The 19,998-nt window shown below is 50.1% G+C and overlaps 1 protein-coding gene across 2 annotated transcripts in view; it reads right to left on the reverse strand.

Moving 5' to 3' along the window:
* The window catches only part of SLC1A7 (solute carrier family 1 member 7), a 48,927-nt gene extending 30,193 nt beyond the window's left edge, over positions 1 to 18,734 (reverse strand). For both annotated transcript variants that reach the window (XM_035251512.3, XM_054236242.2), the window contains exons 1-2: positions 18,411 to 18,734; positions 10,808 to 10,887 (exon numbers count right to left, since the gene is read on the reverse strand). In XM_035251512.3, the coding sequence (XP_035107403.1) occupies positions 10,808 to 10,887; positions 18,411 to 18,587 (257 nt within the window). In that variant the 5' untranslated portion in view covers positions 18,588 to 18,734. The remainder of the gene's footprint in view (positions 1 to 10,807; positions 10,888 to 18,410) is intronic.
* Between the last annotated feature and the right edge of the window lie 1,264 nt (positions 18,735 to 19,998).

A 19,998-nucleotide genomic window follows, 5' to 3' on the forward strand; every position in this document is an offset into this window, starting at 1 on the left:
GCGCAGGCTGTGCCGGTTTGGCCCTCTGGCCACCCACTCCTCCGCCTCCTCTCACTCACGGCCTGTCCTGGGGAGCCCGGGCAGCTGCCCCCTGCACACTGGCTCCCAAACCAGACTTTGATGGCTGCTTGGCCCAGGACCATTTCCAATAAGTTAGAATGTGGGTGTCTGGGAATTTTCTGCCAAACTAGAGTTCCTCAGGAAGGGGGAGAAGGGAGTGTTGAGTTTCCTTGGCCAAACATGATTTCCTGAGTCTAAGAAAAATCAGTTTAAAGTTCTTACAAGAAATAGAAAGAAAAACAATGCATACACAATACAACACACACACACACACACACACACACACACACAATACAGCTTCACAGACAAACCCATACCCATACTTGGTGTCTCTGCTGTGATGCGGAGCTCACAGAACATCTACCATGCGCAGCCCTAGTGAATCACAAACACATGGATTCAGTTTTCCTTGAACGACGCCTGGTTTAAGAAGCTGAAGAATGAGGGGAGAGAAGCGTTTGGCAAAAAGCAAGTGGAGAACTGGAGGCTCTAGCTGGATCCAGATGCTCGTCTGACCTACCCCTGGTTCCTTGTGTCAAGCTTGTCTGGGGATGTGTGAAAACAAGGCTCAGTTGACCTCCCAAGGTTAGGTGCAAACTAGCCTCAGTGCAGTGGGGACATACTGTGCCAAACACACAGACACACACACACGCAGTAGGTGCAAACTCTAGCCTCAGTGGAGTGGGGTCACACTGAGCCGCCACTGCCACACACACACACACACACACACACACACACACACACACACAGCACCTGCCGGGACGTGCTTTGTAAATTAGCAGACAGCATTATGCCTACTTTACGGCTGAGGCTAAGAGGTGAACTTGAGGTGAGTCCAGAGTCCTGGGGCAGAGCAGCTCCCCCAAGAGTCTAGCAACCTCCCACCTGCCTCGTGACAGGAAAAGGGTTTTGCAAACTCTGTGCCTCCCGAGTGGGACAGGAAAACAGGATCATCAAGGTGAGGGTGCAGCGTGGAAATCCTCATGACGTCATGTTGTGGGAAAAGCAAAGCAAGCAGGCTACAGATTTATTTCTGTGGCAGAAACTTTTGGGTTACCCTATAAATTAAAAGTAAAAAGGACTGGGGTAGTAACAAAGGGCCTGCTGGGGGAGAATGGGAAAGGAAGGCTCCCAGGCCCTGAAGGCTTGACTTTTCTAAATAAAGGTCTAATTGACATGGTGTTAGTAAACCGTGGCAGCTCACGGAAGAGAGCTGAGAAGGGCAAACCCGTGGGAGAGGAGCCCTGACGCAGGTCCTGTCCAGAGGATGTGTTCCTATGCGAATGGAACGTGAGCCAGAATTTTCTACATTTTGTCCAAGGCTTCTCTGTTCACGGGTGGACAGAGCAAATCCCCTTGTAGGCAATTATATTTTGAAAAGAATCTTTTGAGCAGCAAAAGTCGGGTGAGAAGGCAGCATTGTCAGGGAAAGGGAGGCACTGTTGTGGCTTGAGATATGCAGCGTTATGGAAAACAGTGCCAGTTTACATCAGAGGATCAGGGCCTTCTGAGAGGAAAGAGATTAGGACCTGGACCCTGGCTCGCTGTGATCTGAAGTTAGCACCAGGGTACACTAGAGTCCCCCAGTCAACATTGCCTGGCATTCAAGGCCCTCAAAATGAACCCAGCAGGAGGGAAAAGGGAATTGGGGCTCAACTCCCAGGGAGCTGATCTCAGGATATGACTGATGTCGCTTTAGGAACAATTATCAAGCACTCTGGAGTGACCAGGGGTCTGGAGGCATCCCTGTGGCCTGAGCAGGGCTGTACACCAGCAAGGGACAGTGTGCAGACTTCCACCGGACCACGTGGGACCTGCGTTCCACAGGGCCACCATGTGGAGGGAACAGAGAAGCAGGGCTGGTGGCAGGACCCCAGGTTCCAGCCCTGTTTACACCAGAAACTTCCACTGAATGAAATATGCAGACAGTGGCCATGGGTGGAGGCCTCCAGAAGGAGACACTGGGCTTCCTGCTTGTACAGGGGAGCAGGGCCATATTCAGTGTATTCAGTTTCAAGTCAATAAAGCAAAAAACAAGTATAATTAATTTTGCCCTTGAAAATGTCTTAAGTTGCCCATACAGTCCAGGAGGTATAGTTCTGCATAAGTTCATTCAAGACAGTTTTCCTTCCAGCCTTGGAGTGGGCTGCTGTTTCTTTAAGCAAACACCAGCTGAGACCGTCAGCCTACACTTAAGAGGCTGTGATCTAAAACACGGACCCCTCTGCAGGCCCTGGAAACTCCCTGGCTTCAGAGAGGTGCTCACTGTTCGGACGGTACCTGGGCACTGAGGCCAGTGAGGCAATTCAGGCCCTCCTCTCTCTGCCCTCACCTGGGGCAGAGCCCTCGGAAGGGGGAGTCTCCTAATTTAAATAATTTTCTCCCTTTTTCAGAGCACATGTAATTGAATTCACTTAAGTTAAACTCACATATGATGGGACTCCACTATAAGGCGGGGGGCGGGGGGAGGCTAAAATAAACCAAAAATGGCAAACCTGGAGTTATACTGGTTATACAATTAAATAACTACCTGGACCCCCTAGCAGGCAGATTTAACCAGTGGGTTCCCTGCATAGTGAGCCCACAGAGATGCTCTGGCCAGAGCCTGCCTATGACTGTCCTTCCGGCAAGGGTCCTGATCTCTGGGAATGAATACATTGGTATGTCGCATATGTGGGCACTCCTTGCTCGTGTTGGAAGACAGGCCCAATCAGCTCTGGGGCCCAGACAGTTGGACTTCTGATCCCATCAGCCAAGGACCACACCCTGCACCTGGCGAATTCACCAGTAAGAATAAGAACAAACCTTACAGAGAAGAAATAACGGTGGCAGAATTAGCAATGTGAAGTGGCAGGATGATGTCTTCTCTGTTATCCAAAATGTTTGTAATTTGCTTATCTAATTTTTTTTTTTTTTTTTCTGAGACAAGTCTTGCTCTGTTGCCCAGACCGGAGTGCAATGGCATGAACATGGCACACTGCAGCCTCAACCTTCTGGGCTCAAGTGATCCTCCCACCTCAGCCTTCCAAGTAGCTGGGACTATAGGTGCCCACCACTGTGTCTGGCTAATTTTACAAGTTTGTTTGTAGAGACGGGGTCTCACTATGTTGCCAGGGCTTTATCTAATGTTTTAAATACAGAAACATCTTTAAAGTTCAGCTCCAAACTGTCCTCCAGGGCCCATTCTAATGCTGGTGGTGAGGCTTTCCCTGAACTCTGCTGCTGCCACTGCCCTCTGCTGCTCCTTATTTATTGAAAACGTATCGATCAGGTACCCGAAGTAGCAGGCCCTGTACTGGGCAATGTGAAATCAGATGAAAGGGGGAGAGTTCTATTCTTCAGAACTATTTTTACAGTAAGGGAGCAGTCCTTGTTCAGAAGAAATTGCTTGATGTGCTTCTTGGACAGAAACTGAGCAGCGGCCCCACCCAACCCAAGTTGGCACCAGGGAGAAAGGTGAGCAGAAGTGACTTCCAAAAGACCTCCGGCTGCTCTGGGGGCAGAGGAAGAGAGTAGGAAGGTGCAGGGAGAGAGAAGGAGGTGGACACACCCTCAGGCGACCCTGGCCACCTGAGCCCTGGTTTATCCTCCTCCCCCAGGATGGCAGTGCCTGTGACTTCTACAAGAACATGACAAGGTTGTGAGATGTCTCCCTGCGATTATGTGGTAGAAGACTTTGACTCAGAAGACTGGAGAGAACAGGGCCTTTTCTGGCCTTGATGACCTACAGTGCTACACTGTGAGCCACCTGTGGAGATGGCCAGCTGGGCCAGGAGCTGCAGGCAGCCTCTAGGACCTTAGTGGCTCCACTGCACAGCTGTCAATGCTGGGCCCCCAGGCAGCAGCCACAGGGAATCACTTCTGTCCAGACCTGAGGGAGCATGCAGGCGGATTCTCCCTGGTTGGGCCTCCGGATGAGAACGGAGCCCAGCGGACGTCTCTATTGCAGGTTGAGACGCTGAGCAGAGGGCTTGACCAAGTCCACCCAGACTGCTGGTCCAGGGACTGAGGCAACCATTGGTGTTTATATCTCTAAGTTTGTGATAATTGGTTACACAGCAATGGATAACGAATACACACAGACACACAGAGAGAGAGAGAGCCAGGAGATAGCTGAAGGCACTACTTGAAGCAAGGAGTGCCGGTGAGAATGGGAAGTGATGTGAAGGCTGCTTGGCTGTAGGAGTGAAGGGCAGAGAAAAGCAAGAGGCAGTAAGACTAGGAATTCGGCTGGGCGTGGTGGCTCACGCCCGTAATTTCAGCACTTTGAGAGGCCAAGGCAGGAGGATTCCTCCAGCCTAGGTATTCGAGACAAGCCTTGGCAACATAGTGAGATCCCCATTTCTACCAAAAACTTAAAAAATTAGCTGGGCATGGTGGTGTGTGCTTGTAGTCCCAGCTACTCAGGAGGCGGAGTTGGGAGGATTGCTTGAGCCCAGGAGTTCAAAGTTACAGTGAGCTGAGATCATGCCACTGCACTTCAGCCTGAGGGACAGAGAGAGACCCCATCTCAATTAAAAAAAAAAGAAGAAGAATCAGAATTCATGAATGATAAGGAGGCTCTGACTGTCATGGCACAAGGAATGGCTCTGGGCTCCAAGTGAGTGCATCTTGGAGAGGTGGGCCCGGGCCCCTGCAGAGGCCCTGTGGACATGCAGGCGTGCACGACTCAGGTGGAGCGGGGCATGCTGCACAGTTGGCATGGGTGTTGAGGGAGCACCCAAGAGTGCCTCAGTCAAGGGAGGCTTTCCAGGGCAGGGGACAGGTGAGCTGCAGGTACTAATTAGAACCATGAAGATGGAAGAGGCCATCCAAGGGGCTGCATGCTGAGAGCAGGGACAGAGGTGGTCACGGGCTGGAGAAGCATTCACGACACTGAGGAGCCTGGTGATGCTTTAATAAATTAGAAAAACATGGGACATCTGCCCGGCATGGTGGCTCATGCATGTAATCTTAGCATTTTGGGAGGCCAGGGTGGGTAGATGACCTGAGGTCTGGAGTTCGAGACCAGCCTGGTCAATATGGCAAAACCTCATCTCTACTAAGAATACAAAAATTAGCCAGGCATGGTGGCAGGTGTCTATAATCCCAGCTACTTGGGAGGCAGAGGCAGGACAATTGCTTGAACCCAGAAGGTGGAGGTTGCAGTGAGCTGAGATTACGCCCTTGCACTCCAGCCTGGGCTACAGACTCTGTCTCAAAAACAAAACAAAACAAAAAAAACAACAAAAACATGGGACATCCACAGTGTACCAGGAGCGTGCTGGGTCTTCAAGCACATTCTCTTATTTACTTTTCATAATAACCCCATGAGGAAAGTATTCTTCCCACTTTATAGATAAAGACACTGAGGCTCAGAAGCTAAAAGGCTTGTTTATGTTTGCACATCTAGAGAGTGACTCCAGACCTCTGTTCCTGCCCTGTACCCTTTGCAGATCTCAGCTGCCCCATTCCTGTGTGGCCTGCTCCCCCACCACATTGTGACAGATGAAGCCACCCCTGGTCAAGCGTGGGCTGCACTCAACTGAGGCTCACCTGTCTGAGGAGGGACTTGGGCCTGGGGCTGGGTTGGAAAAGCTCTGGAAAAATGAGAGCCCACAGCTAGAAGATGCCAGGTTGTGGGAAGAGTGACTGAACTCAGCTCCACCCCCACTGGCCCCGCTGCCCTCTCACTGGGCCTCCTTTCTCCAGAGCAAGGTGTGTTTGTGACTGTCTCTCTCCCAGCAGGTGGCCCTCCATGGCAGCCCAGGGGCCTTTCAGCCCTCACGTCTACCCTTGCAGCCACCCACACTTCACACCCCACCACCTCCCTCTGTTCCTTGTTTATATCTCCAGCCTCTGAATGAAGCTGTGACACTGAGCATGGGGCAGAGGTCAGTGTGAAAGACAAGGGGGTCAGTGACCCAATCCCCTCCCGGTGTCTCAGACAAAAACCAAGATGCACAGGAACCGGGCCATGGAGGGGCCATGTCACCGGCCCTACCCCTCAGCAGGGGCACTTCTTGTTAGGTGAGATGAAGGGCTCTTCCGGATAGGGATGCTAGTTTGTTTGCTCACATAGATGTCACTATTGGACTAAAAGATGTCTGTCCCCCATTGTGTGGCACGCCAGCTGTGACCGCGAGTTCACTGTGCTAAGACACTCAGCTCATACACAGCGTCAGCGTTGGAGGCAGGTCACCATCCATTTTACCAACAAATGGGGAGGTGGAGGGACTTCCCACACAGAACCTGGAGCTACATCTTGAATTCAGAGTGAGACTTTAGTTAAAAGAGGGTGTGCACGACCTGGGCTGGGCAGGAGCAGGAGTGTGGGGACAGACCCCTGTGGCAAGCTGTGGGACTAATAGGTGACCAGCCTGATTCCAGGGCTTGGCGTGGGGAAAAAGTGGCTGTTTGTCCTGGAGAGGAGGTGGGAACAGATGTTATGGGAGCCAGGCTTCAAGGCCCAGACCTGTAAGTGGTTGGAACTGGAAACAGGTGAGCCCAAATATAACCTCCCCCCATCTTTCACCCAACTGCCCACCTGGGTCACAGCGTGGAGCCCCTGTAGATGGGAGTGCACAACCACCTGCTGGGCTCCTGCACTGTGGAGCCAGAAGGTCTGATTGTGGAGCCAGGACAATCAGGTGGTTTAAAATCCTCAGAACACTTTCCAGCTCTGAAAGCAAACCCCTGCTTGGACCCCTTGGGCTTCTGGTTCAGTCAGCCCAGGGTCAGGCCTGACGTCTGAGTTTTTCCAAGTAGCTCTGGTGATTTTGTTCTGCCCTGAGTAACAACCTTGCACCAGAGTGGCTGTTCCTCGAGGGCAGGGACACCCGGCCCTGGGCTGGCCAGGAGCAAGAGCTCAGGGAACAGCATGGATGGACAGATGCGTGGATAACAGGCCAGTTTGAGGCGGAAGGAGGGAGGGTTCAGGAACCAGGGCTTTAGGGCTCAGAAATGCGTCATTTTCCCCCATGAAGGTTTAATTCTCCCTTTGTAAGAAAATGTTAAAGCACTTCCATTTCTCAGTGACATGGTTGCTCTGCAGCAGTCCAAACTCTATGATAAACATATGAAATGTGCGAACACGTCCTGGCTCTTCTCAAGTTCATACCACATGCCATTTCCAGCCAAGAGAACACTGGGTCTGGTGGAGGGAGACCAGCGTTTGAGAGCCAGAAGGTGGAGAGCTGGGCAGGCATTTGCTGCTGGGTAAAGAGGCCCAGTGTTGGGGGCCTCACCCCACATCACATGATTGCTCGTGGTGGAGGCGGGTCGAGGACCCAGGCCTCTGACTTCGTGTTGTACTGGCCTGAGCATAGAAAGTCAACACCAAGACAAAAGTATGCCAAACTGCAGGGTCTTTATTGCCAGCAGCCACGGAGGACTCAACGTCTCTCCAACCTGTGGTCCCTAAAGAACTTTTATACCCGTAAAACCACCTCCGGAGTGAGGGTGAGGGGCTTCAGACGTTCTGAGGGCTAGTGGATTCTGTAAATCACCTCCTGGGCGGAGATGAGGGTGAAGGGCTCCGGACATTCCAAGGGCCAGGGGACTTTTGACATTCTGATTCTTACTTAAGTGGTTCACAAAAGTCAAGATTAGCATTTGTTTACACATTGTCTGGGTAGGGTGGAAATTACAGTCCTTAATTACTTATTACAAGTCGCAGGGGCCAAGATGTCGCGGGTTTGGACGGCTTGCCTGTCACCTTTGGGTTAGAGAGAGCAGTTTCAACAGAAAGCTGGGGTATTACGGTTGGGGTATGCAGTTTTAAGGGGCTTTTACCATGTCACATTCAGAACAGGATTTTTTTGTTTTGTTTTGAGTGACTTGTCCAAGACCACACAGCTAATACATAGCAAGGCCAGGCTGTGTGACTCCAGGGTCCACACAGTGGCCTCTGAGGTGCCTCTGTTCTGAGAGAGGGACAGTGCCTCCAGGGAGTAAGGACAGTCAGTAGGAAAGGGCAGACAGAGCCGCCTGCCCAGGGTCCCGGCTTCCCCCACCAGTGCACTCATGTAGCTCTGCAGTGACTGTCTGTTCTCCTGTCAGTCGCCCAGCAGTCAGTGAACACCTCAAGGGCAGAGACAGTCTCTCCATCATCTCTGTGTCTGCTGCACCCAGCACAGAGCCAAGTGTCCAGAAAGCACAATGCATGATTGCTGGATTCATTCATTAATTCAGTTCACCAGTATTCATGAGCACCTACTACATGCCAGGCACCTGGCTAGGTGCTGATAACCCAGAGTTGAATCTAGACAGAATAGCATCATTAACTTAGCAAAGCTTACAGCACAGTGGAAGATAAAGAAGTAAGTGACAAGTGAATGCATGTGGAATGACAGCATGTGATACATGCTGTGGCCAGAAGGGAACGGCACAGTGAGGGAGAGCCAGGGTGATGTGAAGGGGCCGGTGGGGAGGCCTTCCTAAGAAGAGGTTGTGCAAGTTGGGATGGAAAGAAAGAGGAGGAAGAAGAGACGTAAGTTGTTGGGGAAGTGCGTTCCAGCAGAAGGAACAGTGTGTGTGGAGGCCCTGAGGTGGAGAGGGCTTGGCCAGCTCAGGGAACTCGAGGCTGGTGGGATGGGAGGGTGCAACATGGAATGAGGTGGGTGAGCAGGGCAGATCACACAGGGCATCCTAGACCAGGCTAACGGTCTGCAGGTGAGGGGCAGGGCCCTAACCACTTTTCTCGAGATCCTTCTGTCCACTGGGTGGAATGGATGCCGGTGGGGTGGGGAGAAAAGAAGTGAGGTGAGGAGACCACGTGAGGTTGCTGTGGAATCCAGACGTGAGTAAAGAGTTCCTGGGCCTGTAGGGTGGGGAGGAAGCTACCTTCGACAGGAGGCAGAATCTGCTGGCCTTGCGGATGAGGCTGTGGGGTTGAGAGAAAGGAAACAGCCAACGACAGGCCTGATGGAAGACCTGGGTGATGGAGATGCCATTTGCAGACACGAAGAAAACAGGAAAAGGAGGCAATCTGTTGGGTAAAACTTCAAGGTGGTAACTTGAGCCGGGCGCAGTGGCTCATGCTTGTAATCCTAGCACATTGGGAGGCCAAGGCAGGTAGATCTCTTGAGCTCAGGAGTTTGAGACTAGCCTGGGCAATATGGTGAGACCCTGCCTCTTACAAAACATAACCAGGTGTGCTGGCGTGCCTGTGGTTCCAGCTACTTGAGGGGGCTGAGGTGGGAGGATCACTAGAACTTGGGAAGTTGAGGCTGCAGTGAGCTGAGGTGCCTATGCACTCCAGCCTGGGCGACAGAACAAGACCCTGTCTCAAACAAAACAAAACAAAACTTGAAATGTTTGTGAAGCATCCAAGTGGAGATGTCAAATAGGCCGTTGGTTAATGAAGTGTGGAGCTTAGAGGAGAGGTCTGGGAAGATTTCCATCTGGGAGCTCTGGGCTTGTAGGTGGTCTATTAAAACTATGAGATTAGATGAGAAAAGGCTGGAGAAACGGCAACATCTGGAGGTTGAGTAGAAGGAGAGAGACCAGGATGGAGGGGCAGAGAGCAGGCAAAATGTCAGAAGAGTGTGAGTCCACAGGGAAGGGGGTTTCACGAGGGCGAGAGGCTGTGTTGAAGGACTGGACGTGTCATACAGATTCAGCAATGTAGAAGACTGCCGACCCTGACAGATTCACGGGTTCAGTGAATGACTCAAAAGATGCAGAAAGAGGAGACAGTAACTATAGTGAGTTGAGCAGTCAGGGAACACTTCCTGAGGTAGGTAGCATTTCAGCAGAGCCTTGAAGGCTGAGCCCTGAGAGATTTAGACGCTGCTTGCAAGAGCCTCTGTGAAAAAGAAAACGCAAAGTGCCCTTGGCCTGGGGATTATCTCTACTTCACAAAGGGGAGAGGGCCGAGGAGCTGGCTCACTGCTCAGCAGCAGGGAGGCCAGGAGGCAGAGCCCATGCAGAGGCTCGTCCAATTTCCTCTCTGCAGGCGAGTCCTGGAAGATGAAGATTTCTCATGGCCTCAGAGCACAAGGCTCTTAGACACCACCTGGAGCAGCCACTCACTATACATCTGGAAAATTTGAGACCTGGACAGGGATAAGGTTGCTCAAGGTCACGCACATCCCTGAAAGGGACCAAGTGGTCTCCCAGGAGTTCCACAGCCCCCACCCTACTAGGTGAGGCCTGAATTCTTCAGCCTGGTGTTCAAGGTCTTTCATGATTGGGCAAGAGCTCACCCTCCAAATTCATCTCCTGCCATCCCTCCCTTGTCCCCAAGACCCAACCTCCTGAGTGCTCAGCATACACAAGTATATAGTCTTCATGACAACCCTTCGAAGTAGGTGTTGTTATCCCCATTTTACAGATGAGGAGACTGAGGCTTAGAGAAGTGAGATAATGTGTCCAAGGTTACACAGCCAGTACAGTACACAGCCGAGTCAGGTTATGATCACTGGAGTGTCATCAGAGTTAGTTCTCTTTTCTCAGGCCTTGCTGCATCACCATGAATAGCCCCTCCTCTGGGAAGCCATCTCTGAGCTTTCTGGCCTTCAGCTATCTTGGACTCAGGTCACGTCCTATCACTCCAAGTCACCTGTTTTGTTCACTAAAAATTCTACTGGATGGGTCCAACAACTGAATGACTCAGAAGCCAGCATCCCATGGCACTACCCATAATGGCCCCAATGTCACACTCCTCCCAGGACCTGTGGTTGCTGTCCAGCCACCCACAGCAGGAGCAGAAGCCATCCTATCCCCTCCTCATTCCGGACCGCCTGGCCAAAGCTCCCACTCTCACCTGGAGATCACCAGTGGCAGGATCATCATCTTGAGCATTCTCATCAGGAGCTCTCCAGGGAACTGGAAGTAACTAATCTCCTGGAAACACAGTAAGAACTGGGGTTACAGCAGAGACACGGACTGCACAGTGGCTCCGTTCTTTACAGCCTGTGAGGCACTATCCCATCTGACTCCCCTGTCTGGCACATGGCAGCAGAGTCCATGGAGAAAGAACCAGGTTTGGAGCCACAGACCTGGGTTCTAATCCTAGTAAACACCCCCCTCCACCAACCCCCCACAAGCTGTGTGCCTTAAGCGTCTTCTGTGAACACTCTGAGTTTTGCATTTTTCTCATCTGTAACATGAGGGTAATAAGTACAGTAGTCCCCGCTTATTCTCAGGGGACATGTTCTGAGACTGCCAGTGGGTACCTGAAACCACAGAGACTGAGCCCTGTAGTTGTTATGTTTTTCCTATATGTACTTACCTATGATAAAACTTAATTCATAAATTAGACACAGAAATTGACAGTAACAATCAAAAGGAGCAATTAGAACAACATACTGCAGTAAACATTATGTTAATGTGGTTTCTCTTCAAATATCTTACAGTACTGTTCTCACCCATTTTCAGACCATGGGTAACTGAAATCACGGAAAGCAAAACTGCAGATAAGCGGGGACCACTCTGCCTCACAGGGTCATTTCGGGGCTTAAACTGGAGAATGCACGCAAGCACTTAGCACAGAGTCCAGATGACAGTAAATGTTCAGTAATCCTGCAAATAACAGCTCTCCTCCCATCTGCACCACGCATCTGCCTAGCCATGGGATAACATCTCTCTCATGTAGCAGATGGCAAGGACAGAGCCGAGTACTGTCCACGCGTTCATTCGACCCACACTGTGCCGGGCATCACAGTGGGTACCCCACCATGAACTAGGCAGGGCTCCCGCCCCGATAAGTTCCCAGCCTAGCTAGTGAGGAGATCCACTCCTAAGCAGACCATGGCCTTGCAGCTCAGTTTCTCTATCTGTTTTGGGTCCATTCTCTAGCGCTTCTCCCATAAACTGCTGAGAGAGGGAGGATTGGATTGGATGGGTGCGACACCACACAGTAGAAAGAGCCCCTTGGGCAGAGATCTTATGCCTGACCCCTTCCTAGGCCACTGGCTCTAGCCTGTCCACGGATCTTTGACTAAGGCACCAACTCCTTGCCCAATAAGCTGTCTCCCGTGACGAGGATCTGACAACTGAAGGAGAAGAAGGAGAAGGAGAAGGACTGCTAAGCCCAGTTAAATCACACTTCCAGATAACAACATATAACTCATTTTTATACTAAAAACATGTGCTGTTTATCTGAAACTCCAGTTTATCTGCATGTGCTGTTTTTAAAATTTTTTAACTTAATTCAGTTTTGCTACTTCTGGCAACCCTGGCGTGGGGCTGACTTTCCTGATTGAGAGGGTGAGGTTGTGGGTGAGGCAGGCGAATGGACTTTCAAACATCATCCAAGTTAAATTTTTGTACTTGCAACTTTTTTTTAAACCAAAGCCAGACATACTTGGTTAATGATCTGAGGCTTCTAGCCCTGCCCATTCATGTGACAGATGAGGAAGCTGAACTGCGAGAGGGAGGTCACATGCCCACCCAATGTTAACCACAGCCCCAAGACCAAGAATCGGGCCTCCTAGTGCTGTTCTGCTACCACTTCCAATGCACCAGAAAATCTGCTTTTTAAAGAAATATGCCCACCATGACTAGTTATTTTTAATTAACTAGTCCACGTATATATTCTTTGTTTTGTTTTGTTTTTTTGAGACAGGGTCTCATTCTGTCACCCAGGCAGGAAGTGCAGTGGCATGATCTCAGCTCACTGCAACCTCCACCTCCTGGGTTGAAGCAATCTTCACACCTCAGCCTCCCAAGTAGCTGAAACCACAGATGTGTGCCACCAAGCCCAGCTAATTTTTGTATTTTTTGTAGAGGGAGGGTCTCACTATATTGCCCAGACTGGTCTTGAACTTCTGGACTCAAGCAATCCTCCCAGCTCAGCCTCCCAAAGTGCTAGGATTACAGGAGAAAGCCACTGTGCCTGGCCCCCACAAGTATATATTATTTAAGTTAAAAGTGCTCTAATAGCCAGGCTCGGTGGCTCATGCCTGTAATCCCAGCACTTTGGGAGGCCAAGGTGGGGGGATCACTTGAGGTTGAGTTCGAGACCAGCCCAGCCAACACGGCAAAACCCTGTCTCTACCAAAAATATGAAAATTAGCTGGCTGTGGTGGGTGTGGTAGTGCATGCCTGTAGTCCCAGCTACTCAGAAAGCTGAGGCACGAGATTTGCTTGAACCCAGGTGGCAGGGGTTGCAGCGAGTCGAGACTGCACCACCGCACCCCAGCCTGGGTGACAGAGGGAGAATCTGTCTCAAAAAAAAAAAAAAAAGTGCTCTACTGATAAAAAGGCAACTCTTTCCTCACCTCTCTCTGTCCCTATCCTTCAACTTCCCAGTAGTGAACATGCTCAACTCTTGTAGCTGTTCCCCATAGTATCATTATTTCTAAATAATATGGTCATAATGCTATTTCTCGATTCATCATTTTGACATCTGTCAGCTGCCCTGCCATGATTGGTAAGGACTTAGTTCCTACTCCTTTTCTCTCCACCCATTTCACCATTATATTTATATCAATTTTTAGGTAAATCAATAGTCAAACTTTATAATGTTTTGATTGTCAAATAGTGTTTACCACTGAGCCAAGTAATGTACCACAACCATGCCTCCTTGCTTGTAGCCTGAAGTTAATGAACTGACTTTTATGTCTTGTTTTCTGGGGCTCACCCATTAATTTCTTCCAAATATTTTAACATGTCTACTAAACTACATAACAATAGTATTTTCTGCTCTCTCAGGCACGTTGGTTCTCTTTTATCCTGCCTGGGACGTTGGTCAGTGAGCTGTCCACCTTCCTGCCCCCGTTTGGACCGGCTGCTCTCTAGGCCCAGTGCTTGTCATGGTTCTCTTCTTGACTGTCATTTTGGGACTTATTCTTTAGAGGGACCCCTGTTTCTGGGATCCCTTGTCTTCTTGGTTTACTTCCTTGTTTTGCTGCAACGTCTCCTTTGGTAGCTTTCTGAGTAACAGTGGATGGGAGAGAAATTTTTCTGAGTCCTTACGTGAGTAAAAATGCCCTTATTCTACCTTTACCTCTGATAATACCCTGGCCATGTGTGAGATTCTTAGTTGGAAATAATTTCCCCTCAGGTTTGGAAGGCGTTTCTCCTTTGTATTCTAGCTTCCAGTGTGGCTTAAGGTGTTCAAAGCCATTCTGATTTCCTGTTCTGTAGATGAGGTCAGTTTTATTCCACCAGAACCATCCAAGGATCATCTGTTCATCTCCACTTTTTGGTAATTTCATGGTGATGTGCCATAGTGTGGGGTTTTCTTTCTTTTTTAAACAAAATTGACAGTTCTATGCTTACGTTTCACTTCTGAGAAGCTGCTTAGATTCTCTGCAAACTATTTCTCCTCAATTTTTCTTCTGTGAGCTCTCTCTAAAAGTGTCATTAGATAGCCGGACGTTGAACATTCTACCTTTTTAATATTTTCTTTTTCTGTTTTCATTTCTTTTTGTTTTAGTTTCTGGGAGATTTCTACAACTTTATCCTGATTATTGACGTTATTATTATTACTATTATTTTTTGGAGATGGGGTCTTACCATGTTACTCAGGCTGGTCTTGAACTCCTGGGCTCAGGCAATCCGTCCACCTTGGCCTCCCAAAGTGCTAGGATTACAAGTGTGAGCCACCAGGCCTAGCCAAAATTTTTCTATTAATATATAATATTTGTACATATTTATGGGGTACAGTGATATATTGTTACATACACTATGTAATGTTCAAATCAGGGTATTTAGGGTCTCCAACACTTCGAATATTTATCTTTCCTATGTGTCGGGCAGCTACTCACATTTTTATCTTAGTTCTATGTTTAATTTCCCCAGATTATTTCTTGTTCTCTGATTGTTCCTTCTTTTTTGCATCCCCTCTGTTTAAGGTAACTATATCTTCACTCGCAGCTCCGGAAAACTTAAGAGGAGATTTACAGAGTTTCCTTCTCCTCCCCACATTGTCTCTGCTTCACTAGAGACCCCCTTTCCTCTTTGTTTCTCTCATTAGAGACCCCTTTTCTCTTCGTTTACTCTCTTCCACGTTAGCAGCCTCCTCACATTTCTGGCGGCGTGGCTTTCTGCTAATGTGTAAGTCTGAAGTGCTAAATGTCTGCGTGTATGAATGGGGCTTGTCAAGTGACTGACGGCCCTCAGGGCAGGGGGACAGGTGCTGATCTGGCTTTTTCACTGGGGCTGGGCGGGATGGTAGAGGAGTCTCCTTTACAGCAGAATTTAGAGATTTTTTTTCCTGAGGTGTCAGTGAGAGAAGCCTCTCCCTACCTTTGGTTGGGGAATGAGACAGTGTCTAAGCTCAGCTGACAGCGATCAGAAGCCATGCTGGAGACCCCACTCAGACCCAGATGTCTGCTAATTAGTTTGAAGTAGGTGCCTCAGCACAGCCCTCTACCCAGCACACACAGGGGTGGCCCAATGCCCCCAAGTCCAGCTTCTCCAGTTCCTTGGGTCAGGAAGCGGGTAGAGATGGGTGGATGAGTCCCCCAGCTGAAACGGAAGGGCCCTAGGGGACTAACTGCTCTGGTTACAAAATTCCAAACCCTGCCCCAGCTTTCAACCCCAGCCTCACCCTCTTAGTGCTGAGCTTAGGCACCATCTCATTCCCCAGCCAAAGGCAGGAAGAGGCTTCTCTCACTGAAGCCTCAGAGAAAAGATCTCTAAATTCTACTATAAAGGAGACTCCTCTACCATTCCACCCAGCCCCAGTGAAAAAGCCAGATCAGCACCTGTCCCCTGCCCTGAGGGCCGTCGGTCAGTCAGCATCTTGCTCTTTTATGTTCTGGAGTTTACAAGACAAACTGACTTGCCATTGACTTCCACAGACTAAGATTCCAGCTTTCCGTGCTCCACCGAACGAAATCCTCAGCTCCACCCATCCTCATATTGTCGAATTTGTTGTAGCCTCTCGATTTCTTTTCTCAACTGTCTCCTTTTATATTCTCTTTATTCTTGGTGGTTTCTCCTTTAAAAATCCCATTACTAAAATGTTAGTGGAATTCTAGGGAGGAGGAAGAAAAATGGATGCACCTGTGATTCACCATGGTTTAACTGGAAGTCTCAAGATGCTCAGTAGTTTTAAGTGAGATACTCATATCCAGAGATACAATCCTGTGATTTTGTAAGTGCTTTTCACAAATAGAACATTCTGCCATTTTCCAAATTGTTTATAATTTTTGCCTGTTGCATAAGCTTACAAAACAAGAAGGGTTTAGTTTCTGAGTCACAGGCAAAGAGATCAAACAGAGAAATCCCGGATTTTGAAGTAAGATGCCTAGAAAGCCAATTCCTGCCAAATAATTGTTCTAAGACTCTACATCCTTCTTTCAATTTGTCTGGCAGGTTAATCCAGACCGGAATACATTTGCATTTCCAAACAGATGGGAAAGGCAGCTTTGGCAAAGGAAGCCCCAGATGAGTTTGGCTTTTAACAATAGGCAGACCGATTTGTTTTCACAAATAATCTTCCTGCAGGAGATAGATTTTTGTTGCTGAGGAAAATTAAAGAGAACAGCTTGCAGATTGTTTGTTCCATTGCCAGTTTAATGCAGCAAATATTCGAGTGTTCTCTCTGGGCCTGACACAGGGCTAGGCTCACATTTTGGTTTAAAAAAAACAAACAAACCCATGTGTTAACAGTGTGCACCCTGGTGGGAGAAAGAGACACCCACATAACCAGCTCTGAAGCCAGGCAGCTGGCAGTGCAGTTACAGTTACTTTTCATCAGCTGTGGGAGATGAGATGGCTCCTGATGTAGGACTTGAACAGGTAGTTAAGGGAGGGAGGGAGAAGTAACACGCAGTAAGCACCTACTGTATGCTGGGCACTGATGACTCCTTGGTTTATTCCTTATAACAATTCTAGTAGACATATATTGCCCCACATCCCATTTTACAGATAAGGAAACTGAGGCCCAGAGAAGGGAAAGGATTTTGCCCAGCCATTTGCTAGCAGAGTGAAAGTTCAGGGTTCCTCTGCCTCCAGAGTCCATGCTTCTTCCTAAATAACTGCTCGAGGCTTAACAGGGTCACTCTAGTCATGGCTCGGTTCTCCAGGAGTGGGTGTTTTCCTTTTAATGGAAGACTAAGTCTAATGGCTGACCCCAGTTGTAGAGATAGCATTAGACATCAGTGAGCTGTGGGAAGAGGACTTTTTGGGAATAGCAAATCTTCCAGGAGCCCATTGACAAAGCCTTTCTCCTTGACCACACTTTACACAGGCTCCTCTGAGCCCTCTTTTTCACCAGGCTTCGCCCTTGGGGCTTGTCTTCAGCCTGCATAGTCTCCAGCTGTAGCAAAAGTCCTGCCAAGTCGGTTTAGAGGGGATCCCTCACCCTTCAGCATCCCGATACTGGATCGAATTCCTCATCCCAGATCAATGTCTGATTGCTCTGGCCTGCCTTCAGCAAGAATCCCCCTTCCCTGATGTCTCCTCTAGTCATCTTCTGTCCCCGACCCCCTCCCTCTGCTCACTGGCTATAAATCTCCAGCTGTCTTCATCTTAGTCATATTTGTGGCTGAGTCCCATCTCTCTCCGAAGGAGGTCTTGACACCTACCCACCACCGCATTAGTCCTGGATAGAGCCTCGCTTACCAGTTTAACAATGATTTCTTTCTTTAACACCAAGGGAGTGGCCCTCCCTCTCCTGTAGGAGATGGGGGCTGACAGGGAAAGAGGCTCTTTCCCAGGCAAGGCAGCTTCCCCCTGGCAGTTACACAGGCTGGAAACCCAGGGCCTTGCTCACCTCCCTGTCCCCCAGCCCACATCCAATCGGCTCCCACATCCTGAAGCTTCCCCTTTTGAAAACAGTTCTCATATCTGTCCCTTTCGTCCGCACTGCCACGTCTCCCCCAAGCTGCCCCTTACTCAGCCCCCTGCCTGCCCCAATACCACCCCTCTCCACTCAGCAGCCGAGGGGTCTCCCAAGCTCAGACTGGCCTGTCACTCTTCTGCCCAAAAGTGTCTCATGGTTGCCGAAAGGCCACGCGTGGTGACAGAACCTGCAGGCCTGCTGGCCCCTGTGCTCTGGCCCCCGCACCTGGTGCCTGCTGTCACCTCTGCCTAGAGCACCCTTCCTGGATCTCCTGTCGTTTGAGTAGCCTTTAGGAGGTGTTCTCTAGTGGCTGTCTGAACTCATACAAGACCCCCTCTTTCCCCACTGTAGCTCTCGCCCCTGTGTTTGTCGTCGTGAGGCACCCTCACTGCTCCTCACCTGGTGGTGCTGGGTTTATAATCACTCCCAGACACCTGACTGGTTCCTCCCTCTGGTCTTGCAAGGAGTTTGTCACACCCATGTTACAGATGAGAAAACCGGGACCCAGAGGGGCAGAGGGATTCATGCACTGTCATGGCACCAGGGAGCTGGGATAATGGGACCCCATATCCCTCAGGCCCACACACCCCTCCTGGACAGGGACCCCGAGATGCTGCAGGTGGCTGACCTGTTGTGAGAGGCGCCGAGTCCTCAGGAAGAAGCCGAGGAGGCAGCCCACGATGACAGACAGCACAGACAGGATGAGTAGTCCATTCTGCTTGCACACGTCCCTCCCTCGCGCCAGGATGGCACGCGGCACCATGGCGAGCCTGGCCTGTTGGCAAGGGGCACAGCACCATTCCATGCATGGGAGGCTGGCCGGGGCCACAGGGTCTGGGCTGAGGGCTCTAGCCCCTCAGCAGGCAGGTGGTCGGAGGTGCTAAGCACCAGTCGCTAGCCCTACAGCCATGCCTGTGTGGCCACCCTGCAGGGAAGCCGCAATCCTATTACCAGCTGCATCATTAGGAGCTGGGAGAAGATTAGGGCCTGGGAAATTAGAGCAGACCACATGATCTGGGAGTTCAGACCTCAAAGCCAAGTGCTCCTCTTAAACAGCTGAGTGGACCAGGTACTGGGAAGAACAAGAGGAACATGTGCTTGGTTGGTTTGATCTTTACCCCTGCTTCCTTCCAGAAAGAACTGAAAATAAGACACAGTAAGATACCAGTTATCCTCAACATTAATTAAGCATTTCCTGTGCCCCAGGTGCCATTCTAGAAGAATAGGGTCCTGGAATGATGCATCCTGTCTCAGGCTTCCACACTTTCACCCACGCTATTTCCTTGGCCTAGAATGTCCTTCCTTGTCACTAAGGTCACAGGTCAAATCCTCCTCTTCTTCGAAGCCTTCCCTGATTACCCTACATACAATAATACCCTTTCTTTTTCTCAGGGTGAATCCCCAGCTCCCTTTTAAGTGGCTCTGACAAGGAAATAAGAATCTATGAAAATAAAATGAAGTCTCTACTTGTTACCATGTCATCTGAAAACAGCTTGATGAAGAATCCTCACAGTTGCAGGGTATATTGGCGGGGGTGGGGCTAGGGATGGCCTGAGGAGCAAGGAGTGGTCTAATGGGCAGGAGGTGGCCTGAGAGATACTTCTGGGGAGGCTTGAGCTGCACAGACTGAGATGCTATAGCAGAGAAGAGAAATTGTGGTGGCGAAAATGAGCACCAAGTCACAGGTGCAGCTGCCCCACCCTGCGGAAGCTTGGTGCAGTGGAGCTGTTCTTCAGGGCCCTCTGCCTCGGTTATGCTGTCGGGGGGAACAGCAGGGGACTTCTCTGCTAATGATTAATGATTGGGGGGGCCAACTCAGCCTGGGAAGGCGGGAATAGGAAGGCTTCCCAGAGGAGATGTGGTTTAGTCAGAGACCTCAATAAGCCAGGGAAGGGGGTGCTAGTCAAGGGAGAGGGGAGAGAACAGTCTGATTCAGGCCAGAGGTGTGAGAGCAGGGCCTCCGGGAGCCAGCAGTGCATTGGTGGGCTGCAATGGCCATCGGTGGGCTGCAGCAGCCATCGGGACTGAGGCCCTGCGCCTTCCACTGTGTGTCAAAATGAGTTTAGGTCTGGCTGGGTGAGCTCCCATCTGGGTCTGTCGTGATGACAGCTCGGGGTATGTTGGCTGCTTTCCAGAGCCATACCAGAGGCGCCTTAATCTCCCTGACACATCACCCCAGCTTGCTGGAGGCTGGGCCCTTCCGAGAAGGTTTTCTG

This window comes from Callithrix jacchus, chromosome 7 (assembly GCF_049354715.1).
Source record: "Callithrix jacchus isolate 240 chromosome 7, calJac240_pri, whole genome shotgun sequence".
In the NCBI taxonomy this organism is placed as follows: Eukaryota; Metazoa; Chordata; class Mammalia; order Primates; family Cebidae; genus Callithrix; species Callithrix jacchus.